The sequence below is a fragment of the Ovis canadensis genome, chromosome 9 (genome assembly GCF_042477335.2).
Source record: "Ovis canadensis isolate MfBH-ARS-UI-01 breed Bighorn chromosome 9, ARS-UI_OviCan_v2, whole genome shotgun sequence".
In the NCBI taxonomy this organism is placed as follows: domain Eukaryota; kingdom Metazoa; phylum Chordata; class Mammalia; order Artiodactyla; family Bovidae; genus Ovis; species Ovis canadensis.
The window spans coordinates 11,771,289-11,789,924 of record NC_091253.1 but is presented as its reverse complement, the minus strand read 5'-3'; the positions used below and the strand labels follow the sequence as shown (position 1 = coordinate 11,789,924).

The following is an 18,636-nucleotide window of genomic DNA, read 5'->3' as shown; positions in this document are numbered from 1 at the left end:
TACATGAAATTAAAAAAATACATGAATTGCTATTGTTTTTGTTATAAAATGAAAGTATATGAAATTATAAACTAATAGCACTTATGTTTATAATTATTTGGTTGTTTACTGATGTTTTTGTGGTGGTTTAGTCACTAAGTCATATCCAACTCTTTTGCGACTTTATGTACTATAGCCTGCCAGGCTCCTATGTCCATGGGATTCTCCAGGCAAGAGTACTGGAGTGGGTTACCATTTCCTTTTCCAGGGGGTCTTCCCGACTCAGAGATCAAACCTGAGTCTCCTGCATGGACAGGCAGGTTCTGTACCACTGTACCAGTATGTAATTATTACTTTTTTGCATGAATACTAAATGAAAATTATTTTGCATCACTACTGCTTACATTTCAAACATTCCCGCCATTCCCTATTTCCAAAATAAGAACGCCAAAAGCTACCAAGTTTACTGTTGTTTTCACAATATAGTGCTTCTGGACTTTTTAATGTAAACAAACATTCTTAATTTACAGATTTTCAGAGTAATGGTACAAATTTAGCTTTCTCCTTGGAATGGAAAACTTGCTTGGAAGTTATTTCTTTCTTTTTTTTTTCCTCTTTCAAGTGCATCTTGTAGCACCAGCTGCTAGATGTTTTTAGAGAGTGACAAAATGGCTGAGTTTCTTTGGTTGTCAGTATTGTCAAACCAGCCTTTACGAAATATCTGAAGACCTTCCTTATATGCTAAGCGAGGTCAAAAGATTATACAATCACAACAGATACACTGTTGGGGAATTTTAGTCTGCCTTTAAAAATGATGTCACATGGCCTTTAAAAATGATGTGGGAGTTATCACGTAAATAGATGAGCATTAGTCAGGCTGATGAGCATTAGTCAGGCTGCCCAGTTAAATTTAATGTTTTCATAGGTTGTGTACATTTTGTGTAGTTGTAAATATAGTTATTTTTCCTTTGGCCACGTAAATTTTACTTTTCTTACAACAATAGTAACAATGACCCTTGTGAAAAATACTTAACCTGTTACTATGTAATTGAGATTGCTGTTTAACTAAATCAGAGATCATAAAAACCTTTTTGTTTCATGGGAGCATGACTGTTAAAATTTATTTTTAATTTCAACTACTAACTTAATTAGTTTAATAGCACATTTGTGGAATAGTTTCATGTCTGGGGTAGATTTGATTATTATTTCTTTAGGAAGTTTAATTTGTTCTGTATTATTTCCATAGTCATCTCCACCCGTACCATATTTTCATTTGAAAATTGCCATATTATCTGTGGTTCACAAAATTCACAATCAGTATTTGTAATAGTGAAGACCTGCTACTCTTCTTTGATCATTAAAATTGATATGATATGGAATTTATTTTCTTATTATCAAAGCCATCTGAAACCCAAATAACATGTATTGTCATTTAGATGAAAAAATCAAAAAACACAATTTAATAAGGCACCACATTTCTAAGCATTGACTGTATATGAATAACAGTTCACTAGCAAATCCTTGATTTGTATTGCTGAAAAAAAATCATCAATTCTTTGTTTAAATTAAGCCAGTATCCCAACTCATCATGATTTTTGAGGCATCATCTGTCATGTTCATGTCAGTATCTCCATGGTAACCTTTGAGTTGAGCCAAACTCTGCTTGCTCCTCATGCATGTGTATGTTACACTCCATACGTGTACTTAGTAGATTTGAAGATAAGCCTGATAATCCTGATTGCATGGCACTTATCTCCTTAGGTCAGTGGCTGCTTTGGGTATAATTTGGCGTCGCCACGTTAGCATGGACGTTATAGCAGAATACTGACTTGTTCTTCGTGTGTACTGTCACCAGTAGGTTATAGGTCTAGCACTCGAGAAAGCAAACCTTCAACATTAACCGTGCCAGAGCAGCAGAGAACAACTCATCACCGCTCACGGTCGGTGTCTCCTCATCGCGGCGATGATCAGGGGAGGCCACGGTCACGTTTACCAAATGTGCCATTACAGAGGTAGGCTTTGAGAAGGGCTTTGCATCCTTGACGGGACTTTATTTACATTATGTGCATGCGTGCTCAGTCCTGTCTGACTTGTTGAGGCCCCTGTAGCCCGCCAGGCTCCTCTGCCCATGGGATTTCCCAGGCAAGAAGGTTGGAGTGAGTTGCCATTTCCTCCTGCAGGGGATCTTCCTGACCTAGGGATTCGAACCCGTATTTCCTGCACGTCCTACATTGGCAGGCAGATTCTTTACCAGCGAACCACCGGGGAAGCGCTGACAGCGCATTTTTGTTATAATAACGTGCAAACTGCTAGGAGACTCTAAGGGCAATGAAAGAACGGTTTGGTCAGTTAGTTTTCAGAACCCTGGGTAGGCAAAATGCCATCTTATTCATGACCCAACCTGTGCAACATTCTGTTCTCCAGTCTCAACACATCTCCCAGGACGTGGAAGAAGTTAATGTCACAAGCACAGTTTTTGAATAACTGTCTTGTATTCTCTTTGCTTTCTTTTTTTTTTTCTCTCTCTCCTGTTGGGAGAAATTGTAGCATAATAAATTAGCTTGGGCAGAGAAGTGGCAGAGAAAACAAGGTTAAAAGGCAGAATGTATTTTTAAGAAATTTGGTGCTGTCTCTTTGAAGCACTGTAAATGTTTGTAAAAGCATATAAACCATAAAGAATGTCCTTCTGTATTTCACCTGACCCTGAAATGCAGTCCTGAAGTTTTATTCAAGTATGCAGATGAAAACTGTGGTCCTTTTTTGATAGTAGTTCAAAAGGAGATTGGGGAAATATAGCACAGGCCAAGCAACAACAGACAATAAATACCTTTAAAACAGGCGTTTGGGGATATGGCCAGAGGTTTACAAGCCATGTCAGTTGTTTGCCAGTTACTATCAGTTCTTTCCTGTCAGTCTGTCAGATTACTTGGGAAAAATGTTACCTTTTGATACATAAAATTTTTTGTAATCATTTTAGGAGTTTAGATGAAATTCATCCAACAAGAAGATCGCGTTCTCCAACCAGACACCGTGATGCCTCCCGAAGCCCGATTGATCAGAGAATCAGAGAAGTGGACAGTCAGTGTTTATCAGAACAAGACAGGTATTTTTCACATTATGATCTCAACATGACACATTTTCTTTGCCATGTTTTCATATATGATAGATATCCTAGCAGAGCACAAAAGACAGTAAAAGAATTCCATCTTTCAAAACTGAACTTCTCCCAAGGAATGACTTTTGAGATATTCTAATAGAAATGCACCTTTAGGAAATATTTGACTAATAGTATATTGTCATAAAATGTGCACTGTTTTACAAAATCAGAATTTATGTTTAGCCAGTTTTAAATATACAGTTTGTTGTTGACTTACGTAACCTAAATTACAGAAGGGAGACTATATAAGCTACTTTTAAATATTTTATTTTTGTGTGTATTTCAGTCTTAGGAATATTATTTGTATAATTGTGAAATTATGTTTTTTTCTGTAATAAAAAAGTGCAGGCATCTGATAGAATGTTACTTTCACAGTATCTGTGAGAACTTCAATAGCAATATTTTTTAGTACACCTACTTTTCATAAAATGTAGTAACCTAAAATGTCTAACATACAAAATGTTGAAATGGACTCTTTCTTCTATGGATGTGTACGTAAACTTAGTTCTGCATTTATTTATGAACAAGGTACTTCCTGTTACTTACAGTTACTGAAAATCAGCGTTCTGGTTCCATTGTTCCACATTGCCACGGACCTGCTCCTCTGGCCAACCCTCTTCGTGTAGGATGTGCTTGCCCACTAGCTCAGGGTTTGATTTAGTTGTTAGAGTCCCCAGCTGGTTGGATAGTGTCTTCTGGCTTTTTGAAGTGGAGCGGTTTTTAGGGAGGGTTAGGAAGGGAGAGTGGTACTCGGTGGCCAGTTTTTTGCCAAATAATCAAGGAGACAGAACTCACAGATAGCCTTTTAGCTCTCTAATGGTCACCCTGCCGTAGAGGGAGTGGGGCCAAGACGTTCAGGATGGGGTGATGGAACTTACTGGGACTTAACACTGCTCTCCAGAGTAGGGCTCCAGGCTACTCAGGGTGGAGTGATGTCAGTTGAGGCTCCCTTTGTTGACAGTCACCAGGGCCACCGTGAATTTATGTGAAGGAGGGGATAAAAAAGGACTTTTAGACCAGGGCATTCAATAGAGTGAAAGAATTTGAGTGTAGAAAAAGTATCAATTTTAAGATAAACATTCCTAATCAAGCATGTTCCTAGTCAGAAAATGAGCAACAGAAAATGAGACGTTGCATTTTAGTGGCTGTTAAAGCCGAGAAATCCATCATGCTTTGAGATGCTAAAAAGAAATGAAAGGATCTAGAGGTCCCATTAGAAGCAGAAAAGCCAGAGTTATAGGGCTTTTAAAAGCTATTAAAATAACCAAATATCTAGAATTGGAAATAGATTTCTGTGTCTTACATGGGAAGGGATCCATTTTTTTTCTTGATACTCTGTAAAATCATTTTGAAATAGAATAGCAAATCAGCAACAGCTAGGACTTTGACCATAATGTTTGCACTTTATTGTTTAAATTTTTAAAAATACTGTCATGTTTATTTTTGTTTGAATTCTCAAGCAAATATGCTAGTGCAGACAATCTGGTTTCTTCCCTTTTCCTGTTGTCATCGGCATACCATTGGCAAAACCCATGTCATCTAATGCCTCATGACCTATCTGTTTCACTCACCACCCATCCTGTCTGTGCAGTGAGCTTCTCATGCTTCCCAGAGCAAAACGAGGACGAAGTGCAGAATGCCTACACACCACCAGGTAACTACAGGAATTTGGTGAAGTAACTGTGTGTGATGACTCTTTCCATTTGACTCTGCTTCCATCTCCCCCTCAGCGGTATGATTACAAATACGTAAAATTAATTTACCCAGTATTCAGTTGGTTTTGTCTTATATGGAGGTTGTGGAAAAGGTTCCAACATATTTGAATTCTAATCCAGGCAGACTGCTTTTCTGTTTGCACATTCAAAATCCAGAAGCTAATGAGCCTTTCTGCAGAACTGTTTACACATTCCCAAATCCAAGGAACCGATTTCTGCAATTAAAATTCTATAACCTCGCTCTGAGGGGTCCCCAGGCCTGCCACATACACCCATCAAGTCACAAAAGTCTGATCTGCATGGCAGTGTTACTGTTTACATCATTGTAAGTTAGCTTTGTTTTAGCCTTTTTTTTTTAATTTTTGTCTGTTTCATATTCTATTGTTGTTTTCTTTGGTTGATTTTAATAAAATCTTGACCGTTTTCATTTTTAATCGCTGAGCTTCAGTTCCTATCTTGATAAAGACTGAAGATATTTGACATGTAAACTTCCAAGCCCTCCAGTCCTTCATGCCCTCACCAGTGCAGAAGTGCTCCACTACAGACGTTCTCCTGGAAGCGCATAAGAGTATGAAGGCTTTTTAAAGATGAGACCAAAGGGGGCATAATACCATCCTCGAAATTGGAATCTAGAGCTTTATTATCGTCTTATTACATCTCTTAGATCTCATATCCCAGATAAACCATCTTACAGATTACTTACAGGATAATCAGTGTGTATTTATTGTCAGTATGGAGTTAATAGAAGGGAAAGAAGTAGTAATTCAGTAAAGCAAACAAACCAACACACAGATAAACTCAAATATTGTGGCCAGTGAAGAGTAGGTAGGAAAGAGGACGAGAGAGCTGCACTGGAAATCCTGCCAGCGCTCGTGCAGGTTTATTGTGTCTTTGAAGACACGGGCTTCTGCTGAGGTTGTGAACACGGTCACTACCATGACCACGGTGAGCGCATGTGCTTACCACAAGTAAGTGCTTAACACAAATGAGCCCTAACGTTTCACACGCACAAAACTTGCCTCAAAATAAAAACAGCTTTGTGTGCAGTGCCACAGGGAAAAGTGAGGAACGCCAGTCCTGCTTCCAAACTGGATAAATAATGTAAACTCATAACTATTATAAAAATCATCTCAGGTTCTTTATAATGCCGAAGTCTCCAGCTTTAGTATTAGTTGTCTTGACAAACAGTGTAATAGGAATGATTTCTTTACCGATTCAGAAAGTTTTCTCATATTCCTGTTGACATGACTCCAACCATAAAACAAAAACAAAATACGGCCTTCATGTTTATTAGGCACCAAAGTGTGGGTATTTTTAACACTCTTACACCAATAATACACATAGAATTACTAAATATGTTGCTTTTCTTTCCCTTATATTTCATTTCTCAAGGTAAAATATCATAATATGCACAATAAAATAAAGTAGTAGTTTCATCATTTTGTAAAATTTTATCTTCAAGATAGAGCCTGTCATAGGACTTTTAAGAATAAAACCTGTGGGTTTACTACTTTTCAGTAAACAAGGAAAATAACATTCACTGACTAGGAAGAACTGTGCTAATTAATTAATGTATTTTTCTTATCATCCTGACAAAGTTGTATCAAATTAATATTATTATCTTCATTTCCCAGTTGAGGGAAGAGGATAAGAAAGTTTTGTTTGATATGTAACTTATCAAGGATTCAAAATCAGCTCTATTTGAAGTTTTCCACTAAACTAGTTTTTTTTTTTTTTCCCAAAAAAAAAATTTGACAAGGAAGGTAGTCTTAGTGGCTCAGATGGTAAAGCGTCTGCCTACAATGCAGGAGACCCGGGTTCAATTCCTGGGTCGGGAAGATCCCCTGGAGAAGAAAATGGCAATCCACTCCAGCACTCTTGCCTGGAAAATCCCATGGACGGAGGGGCCTGATAGGCTACAGTCCATGAGGTTGCAAAGAGTCGGACACGACTGAGCGACTTCACTTCACTTGCACAAAGTTCAACCAGTTTAAGAGTTTGCAAGTCAAACGTATTTTGAAAAGTTTGCAAGTTAAAATCAGTGCCTAGATTTTATATGCAAAGCATACCAAAGTTGTGTGCTACAGATATCTGTCCCATATCGTTTAATTCATCCCCTCCTATTATTGTCATATTAAATACTCTTTTCATAGAGCATGTCCTGAGAAAGTCACGTGGTACAGAAAATGCTGCGGCTGCCTACTGTGTCCTAGATCCTTTGTACCTGTTATTTCATTTAATGCTCGCAGACAGCGTCCCCATTAAAGATTATTTCTCCCATGATACAGATGTAGAAAAAGGCTGGATGATTTGACTTGAATCACCCAGGTTCACAGTCAATAAATGGCAAAGTCAGCGTGGACCTTCATTCTGTAAACTGTGTGCTATTTTTCATTGTTTCCATTCTCTTCTGACCCCAATTAGAGTGTACTCCTCCCCAAATCATTTTTGAACCAACTGCTTAGAAAAGTTATACGGCAACTTATTTCGTAAAATATCTGCCTTAGGTTTAGGAGTTGAGAAGAAGATTCTACTGTTTGTGAGATAGACTGAATCGTTTGCTTCAGTTTAAATGTCCTTGATTGGTGCTTGAAGGTGGTACTTTAATACATTTTAAACCAATGTTTTAAGAGATTTCCCGATTCAACCGTTAGCATAAACATGAATAAACTGGGAAGGGGGGTGTTTGGTATTTCATATGTCCTAAGCAAATGTTTAATCCATTATCAATTTATCAAACTTTAATGTAAGTCAAATGGACAACAGATTTTCATAATTGATAGTTAAATTTGTAGAGATATTATTAAATTTAAATTATAAAAAAATTAATTGACTGGTACTTGTTTATCCTATAGACAGCCATAAGCCCTCATAGGTTTTAAGTGAATTCAGATAATATTGGGCCTTGTTTCTGCCATTGTTTCTGCCAAATCAGAATTAATACTGCAGCTAATATCCATCTCACCCAGTTTCCAGTGATTGTTACCTGTTGCTGGGTTTGTATCCAAAAGCTGATAAGTGGAAAGGACTTGCCCCTGCTATAGTCGTCTCCTAATCTTCCCCGCCTTACTGCCTGGTCAGTACCACGACCAGCCTTTTCCCTGAAATACTAGTTAGCATTTTCCTTTTTATTAGAATATTAACTTTTAGTCATATTAATTCCCAAGTTTCATGAATTATTTTGTTAGTGCTTTTAACTATGAGTTGTTATTTCCAAAGAAGTAGGTATAATATTAAATCAGGAGTTAAATAGTAAGTTTCATGCTTGTTACTAGAGTATAGGTTTCAGATCTTTTTCAAATTAAAGCTTTTGAACTATAATTTAGAATATCTTAGTTATGCACACAGATGTCTGTAATTCCATACTTAATAGTTCTGTTCCTACCTTCAAATAATCAAGGTGGTCCCTTCTGAGAAAAATGAAAGATTCATCTTTTTAGTTTTCTAGGCCTCTTACTTATTTCATATTCTAATAAAACTCACTTCATATATATTTTTCTGTTTCCTGCGTGTCTCCATTGCCACGTTCCAGACATCTTGTTAGGCACTATAAAACATTACCGCCTAAGATGCCCTTATTAGAGACCTGTTCTCACTGGGATATTTACAGGTAAGAGTCCTAACAGTGAGTCTCAGTTATAAATTAATCCCTAATCCCCAGCCTACTAAAAATAGCAAATTTACATTCTAATAAAACACTAGCATTTCCTCTTAAAATTAATTATATACAGAGAAACACTAATGATTTCTAAAAATAACTTTAAGGGAGGGAAGGGGGAGGGTAAACTTGGAGACTGGGACTGAGAAATAAAACACTACATATAAACACTACTGTCTTTTAAAATAGATAACTAATAAGGACCTACTGTGTAGCACAGGGAAATCTCCTCAATACTCTCAATACTTAATACGTATATGGGAAAAGAACCTGATAAAGAATGAATATACATATATATGTATATAAAACTGATTCACTTTGCTGTACAGCGGAGACTGACTCAACAGTGTAGAAAGACGAATAAAAAGCAATTGAAAATAAAAATAAGACCATTTTAATTATAAAGCTTATGCTAGAATACGTCTCTAAATGAAATCTACATACTGAAATGTCAGATTTCTAGTCATTGTCATCTTTTTTCTTTTTTTTTTTGCTGTATTACTTGTTGATTTTAATTATGAGAATTAATTTATTTTATTTTATTTCTGGATAATTTTACTTTGTGGAGCTCAATTCTGCCTGCACGTACCAAAACCAAAACCCTTCACCATGAATGCTTTCACTCCAGAGCACTGAGGTTTACTGATGAGATTCTGGTTGGGTAAGGACGTTTGGACGTCATACCTTCCACCTCCCCTGCCTAGTGTTTGATCCAGAGTAGCTGAGTTGTAAAAATTTCCTCCTCTGCTGTCCTTCATTTTGTTTTGGTGTGGCATCTGTCCTTGGTAAACGGAGTGTTAGGCATTTTCGTTTCAGTGCTTTCTGTATCCAGTTTTTTCATGAGTAGGTGTGACTTAGTCTTATTTATTTATTTATTTATTTTCAGTCTGAGACCCTTTTAAAAATTATGCAAAGCAATTCTAGCATAATATTTGTTTAGTGTCACTTTCTAAACAAAATTGTGCATGGCCATCCTGTCGGCGCCCAGCCCTGACGAACGCGGCGCCGCGATCGTGCGCTCTGCGTGCAGGGCGGCCTGGATGGGCTCCTCTCTAACCGGTCTTCCTCTCTGTTTTCTGTCTCCCTCCTCCACCCTGGACGCAATGCACTGGCACTAGTGACCTGCAGCCCTCCCTTGACAGGGCGAGGAGTGCTAGTACCAACTGCTTGAGACCAGACGCTAGTTTGCATTCACCAGAACGAGAAAGGTATACAGTAAGGACTTTCTTAATCTCCTATGATTTTCCCCATCACTATGTTTCGTGTCACGGAGCTTCACAGGTGGTTCATCCACGTTCATCTGCCGCCTGTCTGCCTCTCCCCGCACTCCCGTCCAAGTCCATGCAGAGATATATGTGTACGTGTGGGAGCCCGAGGGCACACATACACATATTTCCGCGCGTGTCGTTGCGAATGGCGTGATGTGATTTGTAACTGCTTCTGGCTGCTGCTTTTCCCTTTTGTTGCCTTTCTGTGGTTTTCTTTGCGTCTCTCAGGGAGCCTTCAGTACGCTGATATGGTTACGGGGAAAGGGAGTTATTTGAAGGGGAAAATCACGTAGTAGATCTGCTGATAAATAGTTCTTGTAGGTTCAACAACAATTTTCTATAAACTCAAAAACAAGAATCTCATTTAGATAGAGTACTTCCTTTGTGCTTCCACAGTCACTCTGTTAAATCAACTTTCTCTTTGATATAAAGAAGGTTGTTATTAAATTATGTTTTGACAACAAAATGTGGTATGCTTATCATAGATTTCCTGATGCCTTGCAAAAATAAATGCACATTATATACACACATATATAATTTTGCTTAACGCTTTTAATTGATAAATTAATAAGTCTGATTTTCATTTAAAGGTATTCAGTGATCGCATGTAAACCTGTCTCCTATGTGAGCAGCTAATTTTCTGGTAGAATTTTCTATTCCAGTAAACTTGGTCATATTTAATAGTGTTTGTTATAAATGTTATCTCTCTTCAATTAGGAGTGATTCACTGGAGATAAGATACTACCTCATCACAAATCCTGAATAAAAGTGTTTCATTGTGTTAATGTAACCCACTTTTCCTCTTCTTTTGAGGCTATTTAAAGCTTTGCTTTAGCAATCTTTATAGTCTGATTCTATTCATTTGTTTATGAAACATTTATTTCTAGAATTGAATAATAGATTCAGGTAGACATATTCATTTTCAGTGTCTTCATAAGATTATTCTAAAAAAATCTGCTTTTGAATTTTGTATTATTTTGTATTGGCAAAATTTATGTTAGAAAACAATGGAATCTAACTTACATTTTGTATTTTTTTACATTTGTAAGAGAAATTTTAGTTGAAATGACTACGGGCTCTTCTAAAAGCACAATTGAAATTGTTTCACTGTTCACATTTGTTTTATATTACCCTTCCTCAAACAATTACAAGAGTAGCAAGAAAAATATTTTATATTATTTACATATTATTATTTCCTTATATGTTTTGCTGCTACTGCTGCTACTAAGTCGCTTCAGTCGTGTCCGACTCTGTGAGACCCCATAGACAGCAGCCCACCAGGCTCCCCCGTCCCTAGGATTCTCCAGGCAAGAACACTGGAGTGGGTTGCCATTTCCTTCTCCAATGCAGGAAAGTGAGAGTAAAGTCGCTCAGCCATGTCCGACTCCTAGGGACCCCATGGACTGCAGCCCCCACCAGGCTTCTCCGCCCATGGGATTTTCCAGGCAAGAGTACTGGAGTGGGATGCCATTGCCTTCTCCTTATATGTTTTGAGTTGGTGTTAAATCAAGGGTAGAATGAGTCAGTGGAACCGCTGATGACAAAACACCACCCGGACGTCTTAAATATCATCTGTATTAGTTCTAATAGAAGTACAATTTGAGTCACAAGCATAATTTAAAATTTTCTGCTTGCCATCTTAAAGATGTGAAATTACTCTCATACTTTAGTATGTATGTGAACCGTTATCATTTTAACATATAATCAATTAAAAACTGCTAGTGAGATATTCTGCTTTCCTTTTTTCACAGTGCTCTGTGACCACTGCATTGGACAGCGACAGGTTATTCTTTTGTTGAATCCTGTCTAGCACGTGTTCTCTTGTTGCTCTGAAGCTATAGAATTCACAAACCCATATGCTGCTGAATTTAATCTCTCAGATAATACCCTTAGAACAGGCCAACCTGTAGGCGGATAATCCGGCCACAATTATCTTACAGGTCATAGTGAAGTCTGAGTGCACTCACTTGTGATATTAAATTTTGATAGAAGAAGATACAATATGCTTGAAACTTATGTTCACTCTATGTGTTGAAAAAAAGAGAGAAATTTCCCATTAAAATGAAAAAGGGGCAAGAATTCAAGAATCAGTATTACTAATGATTTTTAATTTATTGGGGTCAGTTTCTTGTCAAGAAGAAACTAAAATGAGAAGAGTTTTCATCAGGAAGTTTGCAGACATTATAGATGCTTTTTGGTGTGGAAGATGCTGCTCATGCATGCTCAGACCCCTGAACAGCTTCAAGACAGGACAGAACAGGGCCAGCAGTGGGGGCATTGTGCTTTTTGGAAGATACACTTGTCCATCCACAGATAGGACATGAAAGCACTGGGGAGGCTTCCAGGGTTTTCCAGATTACTTAGTTCTTGTGATGGAGCAGAGAGCTGGTTAACGCCTGATACGTACATAGTAGACACAATGCTAGAGAAAAGTTATTAGAAATATAATTTCATTTTCTTGAGATAGCACCACATTTCCACAGCTTTATCACCTGTTGAGGTGAAGCTGTTTGTTGATTCTCAACCATCTCGATGACCATTTATATGGTGTTCTACCTACTTAGGAGGCTTTTCTGAAGTTTCCTCACTAAGCTTGGGAGCAAAGGAAGTTCTGTGTTAGTACAAAGCATGAAATTGTTAAAGCTGAGTCAACACCCACCGTCACACGTCCCTAATGATTCCAAGATACAGGAGCAGCAGGCACAATTACCGTGTTCTTCTCCTGAACTGCCCCCAAACCGTCAGAATGACCTTGTCTTCCTTAGGAGAATGGTTTGACCCAGGTTAAGAGATAAATTTCCATATAAGCCAATGGAAATCTTGTTTTCAAAGGAGGTCATTTCCATGTTTGAGCACCTCTGTTATGTATTCTGTGGATTACATAACTAGAAAAAATACATATTACCCTTAGCCCCATCCAGTCATGACTCATAAGTCAAGAAATTTGAGGTTCATTTACAATGAAAGATAACCAGAAAGACTGGTTATACCCAACTGAAGATGTCTAATAGAAATGGCTTGCTTTCATCTTTTCTCTAGCAAATACCACTGCATGTTTACAAGAAGGTCCGGTCAAGGTCATTGTACTTTCCTTCCTCTGTGTCAAGGTCAGCTTGAGGTCATCACTTCCCCCTTGTCCCTGATCTCAAAGGAGTGAGTTACATGTCTGCTCCTAGCCTTTCCTTTCCCAGATTTTCAAACAGAATGTTGCTTATGTATGCGGAAACACTGATTTTTAGAGCCACTGGAGAATGAGTCCTTTTCTTGGATGCTTCATCTTCTTCTTAGACCTTTTACAGAAACCATAGCCTTGTTAAAGTCCATCAGAAAGTAGTCTATATTTGCCACCTCCTTTTTGTACCTCCCAGAAAGTTCTGCAGTCCCGCCACTGTGCTAAAACTCTGCCATGGGTTACCTTGGCCTCTACAGGCCCAGCAGCATTTTACATCTTGCAGTCACTGCTGCCTCTAGAATCTTTCCTTTCTCAAGAGCACTTACAAATTCCCTAACGCCTCCGTGTCAAGTCAGTCTCCTTTCCAGGTCTCCTTTCCCCCTGTCTGCCTCTCACCTTTCCTCTGTTGCTCACCCATCCCATCTCTGAAATTCAGTGTCTATCAGAAGTTTCCACACTAATACATATGAGGACCACAGTCCGCTGTAGCTGGTCAGGCCAGACCTTCCCCTGAAAATGCCCAAGTTCCTCAGTGATTGGCAGACCCTGTGGGCATCAAATTCACTGTCTCTCCTCACACCCTTTGACAGCAAAATGCTTTGTTTTCTGACACGTCCCTGTGGTTTGACAAATCTGACATCTAACCATCCACAGAATCTGGAAATACGTCTCCTGCTCCTTTGTCTCGCTGAATGAAACAGGAAGTCCTATCAGTTCTCCTTCAAGAATCTTCAAAACAGATCCTCCCCTTGATTATGCTGAAGTCCTCCACTTCCCCCCTAAATTTCATTCTTGCCCCCTAAATTTCTCATGAGCTCTACTAATCATTCTGTTAGTTTTCATATGAAGTTGTCTTTCTGTTACAATTAAAATGCTCTTTTCTTTTTGTTTTTATTCTCATTTTTCAAAAGGGGGGTCAAATAACCATATCTCCTATAGAACTTCTCCTAACCTCCTCTCCCACTTCCCTTTCTCTGCCAAGCAGAATTACTGATGCTCTTTTCTGGATTCACATAGTATTAAATACTTTCTATTTCCCTTAGGCATGTAATTTTCTCCTTTTACTAGATTTTCCTCCTGGAGGGCAGGGATCATATCTGATTCATCCTTGCTCTTAGCTGCAATAGCATTATTATTATTTTTACTTAGTAAATGCTCAGTTTGGGGATTTGAGGGCACTTAAAAAACACTCTCAATTTTCTGCTCCCAAGTCTGTGTCCAGTTTTGAACTGGACCCAGGAACTGCAAGGTGGGAGATCTAGTCATCACCATAAATACCGTGAACAAGTTCAGGAGCTAGACTTCAGGCTGTAAGCCTCCTGATGGCTCAGCAAGAGGCTGCTGTTTTGCAGACTGATTTCTAGAGAGAAAATCAGAGAGGGCTAAGCAATCTGTGCCTGATTCTTTACCGCAAAGTTTCCCCTACTCCCTCCTTGTGGTGGACAGACACCCAAGGCAGGACTTGAAAGAATTTCCCTCCATGTGAAAATATGAGGCCTAAGATAAAGAAGTTCCTGCCTAAAACTTAACAACTGTTAACTTGAAATGAAATAGATAAACCTTATTCCAAAACGTAAGTACCTATATTAATTTTAATTTTAAGTAGTATTGGGGAAAATCTTTTAAAGAACTCCATGAATAATGGGAATAGACCATAAAAATAAATATAATCAATTCTCTCTTTTAGTCAGGTTTGGTTTCTAATATTCCAGAACTTCACAGATATTTTTTATGTATGCTACTTGTGGAATGAAGGATTTGCATTTCCAAATACTTTCTCTTTCAGGTAACTAAAGCAGCTCTGCCAAGAGTTGTGCACCACTGAAAGCTGTGTACACATGCTAGCATAAATACTAGTTACACATTTAAATACACGTGCATTTGGTTTAAGGTACTTCCCTGGTGGCTCAGACGGTAAAGCGTCTGTCTACAATGTGGGAGACCCGGGTTCAATCCCTGGGTTGGGAAGACCCACTGGAGAAGGAAATGGCAAATCCACTCCAGGACTATTGCCTGGAAAATCCCATAGACAGAGGAGCCTGGTAGGCTACAGTCCATGGGGTTGCAAAGAGTCGGACACGATTGAGCAACTTCACTATATCACTATATCCATGGTGGGAAAAAGCCCCAACATAAGAACTATTTGATTGCTTACTGAGGACAGTCAGTTCTAAGTCTTTGTATTGCCTTAACACTATTGATTTCTCAGTTTAGTTTCTCATTATTTCTCACCAATATTACCCCCCAAATCTCAAATCTTATCCTCTTTATTATCTACTTAAATATTTGCAAATATTTATTCATTATTTATTCTGTGCTGTTCATAGTTGATATCACTGCCAAAAAAAGCCAAATGAAATTTTGTAGACCCTTATTTAGGGACCCCCTCTGCAGCCTGTTCCTTCAGTCCCACAGCCATCAGAGTGACCTTTGCCCCCTGTTCTGAGGCCAGTGAAAAGGATGCTGCTGCTAAGTCGCTTCAGTCGTGTCCAACTCTGTGCGACCCCATAGATGGCAGCCCACCAGGCTCCCCCATCCCTGGGATTCTCCAGGCAAGAACACTGGAGTGGGTTGCCATTTCCTTCTCCAGTGCATGAAAGTGAAAAGTGAAAGGGAAGTCGCTCAGTCGTGTTCGACTCTTCTCAATCTCATGGACTGCAGCCCACCGGGCTCCTCCACCCATGGGATTTTCCAGGCAAGAGTACTGGAGTGGGTTGCCATTGCCTTCTCCAGCGAAAAGGATGAACTCTCAGCAAACAGACTTCCTGAATTAATAAGTTTGAAGTATCTGAGATTAAAGCATTATTAATGTAACTTGCAGGCAAGATGATTTGGAAAGAGAAATCAAGAAGCCGCTGTTTTAGTTCTGATTTGCAATGAATGCCCCCAGGGTAGCCTGCCTTTTTCACTTCTAGCATGAAAATGGATGTGGAAGGTGTTTCATTCAGTAATAACGAATAAAGATTCCAATTTTGATCCTTGAAACTTCATCTGTTTGACAGAAACAGAGAAAGAAGTTGCACACATTTTAATATTATAAAACATTAGTATATTTAATGCTCATAAATGTATGTTATTAAAACTTAGGTAATCTTTGATCTTTGGGGGAAAACATAGGTATAAGTTGATCCTTCTCTTATCGTATCCAAGATACAAGGGAAAAGCAAACCTTCCTTTTATTGGGACTGCATATCAGCATATTCAGAAGGACTTTGAGTGTACAGATATAAATGTATGATGCTAAATGTTTCTTCAGAATTTCCTTTTTAATAGCTTGCATTCGCTGTGGCTTGCTTCTAAATGTATGTCTCTCTTCTTCATGGCTTTCCTTGCATGTTTCATAATTATAGCATTTTCTTTAATTTTTGCACTTAAATAAACACAAGGACTGGAATTTTGCCTCAGGAAGCAAGGTTATTCATAATCCTGTCAAGTGAATACTACTTATTCCTTCAAAAATGTTTAAAGAAAATCATAATGACTCTATATGTGTATTTTCAAAGAACACCTTAAGCTTTCTCATGATTGAGTACAATTTCATGTAGAAAACACTATAGCTGTAATTCTCTTTAAAAACGTTAGAAATATTTTTCTTTATTGTGTCTGCAGAGCAAAAGTCAGTGAAAAGATATTTTTTCAAGCATTCCAATTGAATTGACCAGCTATTTAAATCATTTAAAATAATTAACTCACTTGAATGCAAATTTACTTTTGATTTCACAAACAGGTAACACATTACAGAGGCCATGCCACACCATTTTGTCTTGTGCCCAAATTCTGCTACCAAGTATCTCTTCTTCCTGTCCCGATTATGCACAGCCCTCCTTGAATCCATCCAAAGCTGGGAGATAATGAACAGACTTCCAGGGGCTCTCAGAGGTGAGCGCCTGCTGACCAGGGCTCTCCTGGTCATGTCTGTAGCCCTCTGCTGCTTTTGTGCAGATTGTCTGATAAATCCAGGAAGCCAAGTTATTAACGGCAAAGAAAGATGGCTTTTAAAAGATATTATGACTGGTCTTCTTCGGATTGTTATAAAATCTTACGGTTAGATGAGTCTTAAATATCATTCAGTGATCCCTTGTTACATACGAGGAAGCCAGTATGCAGAGGAATTATCCTGCTTGCAATGTGCATATCTAATATATTAAAATTTCCAAAATAAGGCTGTTCAGTCCCTTACCACTCCTTTTCAGTATTTGCCCAGATGTTTGTAATTTCTAGTTACACAGACTTAATATCAAGATAGTTTAACAAAAAATTGAACCAGGTTTTGAACGTTTATTTGATTGCTAATCATAAAAAAATTAGTGTTCTTCTAAATGCTGAAATAAGAAAACAACTATATAACTCACTGATAGATCCTTTTTCAAGTTAAGATTAGCAGATTATTTTAAAGGTAATGCTATTTTACTGTGGCATTTATCTGCATTTCCCACTTCAATACATCAGTGGTTTTTGTTCACAATATTTAAATTTCAATTATGAACCCTCAGTTTTCCCCAAGGAAACTTGTGTAGATATCACTAGTAGCATTTCGATGAATTAGTTCTTCGTGTCATTGTTTCTACACTAGAGAGTATGTTTATTTCTTGTGCTTTGTATCAAATGCACATACCTCGTCTTTGCCACTTTAATCCAGTAATTTCAAGACCTTCTATCAAGTAAACACTGGCAGCTTCTTAAATCTATTTTATTCAACATCTGCTAGATTCTTAAGCATGCATACTTGTAAAGTTTTATATACATATATGTGAAGTTATATATACACATATACATAGATGTGTGTCTATAGATATACAAACACACACAACCACATTGAAAAGAAAAAAAATACACTTACTATATTTCAGACATCTTCCCAAATGAGTTTCTCTATTCACATATAAGGCTACCAGTTTTCTTTTCTTACAGCACTATCATTTATCTTTCCAAAACTTGTAAAATTGAAGAATACATTATGGAGGAAAAAGCCTACACTTTGCCTTTCTGGGGTGCTTTTCCAGTCCTCTTGTTCCATATATTCTTTTACTTTAGGAGTTACTAAATGTCCTGTTTTTTCCTGTCTTGTTCATTGGGCAAACAGGGGTAGATGGTCCCCCTCCCTAGATAGGAGACGACCTCCTAGCCCCAGGATTCAAATCCAGCATGCGTCTCCGGAGAATGACAGGTACTTCCTCCTCCCAGACAAGTGGCTTCCAGAGGCTGCCAGGCCATCAGGTGGAGGGTAGCCAGACCCGTGTGGTTACTGCGCTTTTCTTTCAGGGGGCAGAGCCCAAGAGGTGGAGATTCCAAAACTGAATGCGTCCACCTCTGATGAAGCACCTCAGAATATTTTCTGAAATGAAACTAGCATGCACAGGGCGTGGTTCAAACAAAGCAAGTTGGGTCCAGTGGGAGAATTTTCTTTTAATGAGCATTTATTTCAGGGTTTCAATTTTCTAGAAACATATTTAACTATTGCTTTTGTTTTCACTTGACTAAAATTCTCAGGTGCTTTAAGATATTTTAAAGACTATCACAGAGCCTGTTTTTTTTTTTTTTTTCTGTCCTGATTGATGGTTTGATCTTCACCATCTTGTTTTGTAAATGATGAAGTTTAGGCTTTTAGATATATTCCCTGATTTAAAGTAGAATACCTGGTTCTTACTTGTTTGATGAATATTGTGTTTTTAAGCCAAATATTGTCA

The 18,636-nt window shown here is 38.1% G+C and overlaps 1 protein-coding gene across 25 annotated transcripts in view; it reads left to right on the top strand.

Moving 5' to 3' along the window:
- RIMS1 (regulating synaptic membrane exocytosis 1) overlaps nucleotides 1-18,636 on the top strand; it is a 244,073-nt gene that overhangs the window by 78,408 nt on the left and 147,029 nt on the right. For 6 of the 25 annotated variants that reach the window (XM_069599464.1, XM_069599460.1, XM_069599453.1 and 3 more), the window contains exons 11-14: nucleotides 1,835-1,991; nucleotides 2,957-3,082; nucleotides 4,728-4,790; nucleotides 9,628-9,717. In XM_069599464.1, the coding sequence (XP_069455565.1) occupies nucleotides 1,835-1,991; nucleotides 2,957-3,082; nucleotides 4,728-4,790; nucleotides 9,628-9,717 (436 nt within the window). Of the gene's footprint in view, nucleotides 1-1,834; nucleotides 1,992-2,956; nucleotides 3,083-4,727; nucleotides 4,791-8,383; nucleotides 8,462-9,077; nucleotides 9,171-9,627; nucleotides 9,718-18,032; nucleotides 18,117-18,636 lie in introns of all 25 variants that reach the window. The other 19 variants (XM_069599467.1, XM_069599465.1, XM_069599461.1 and 16 more) reach the window with 12 other exon arrangements.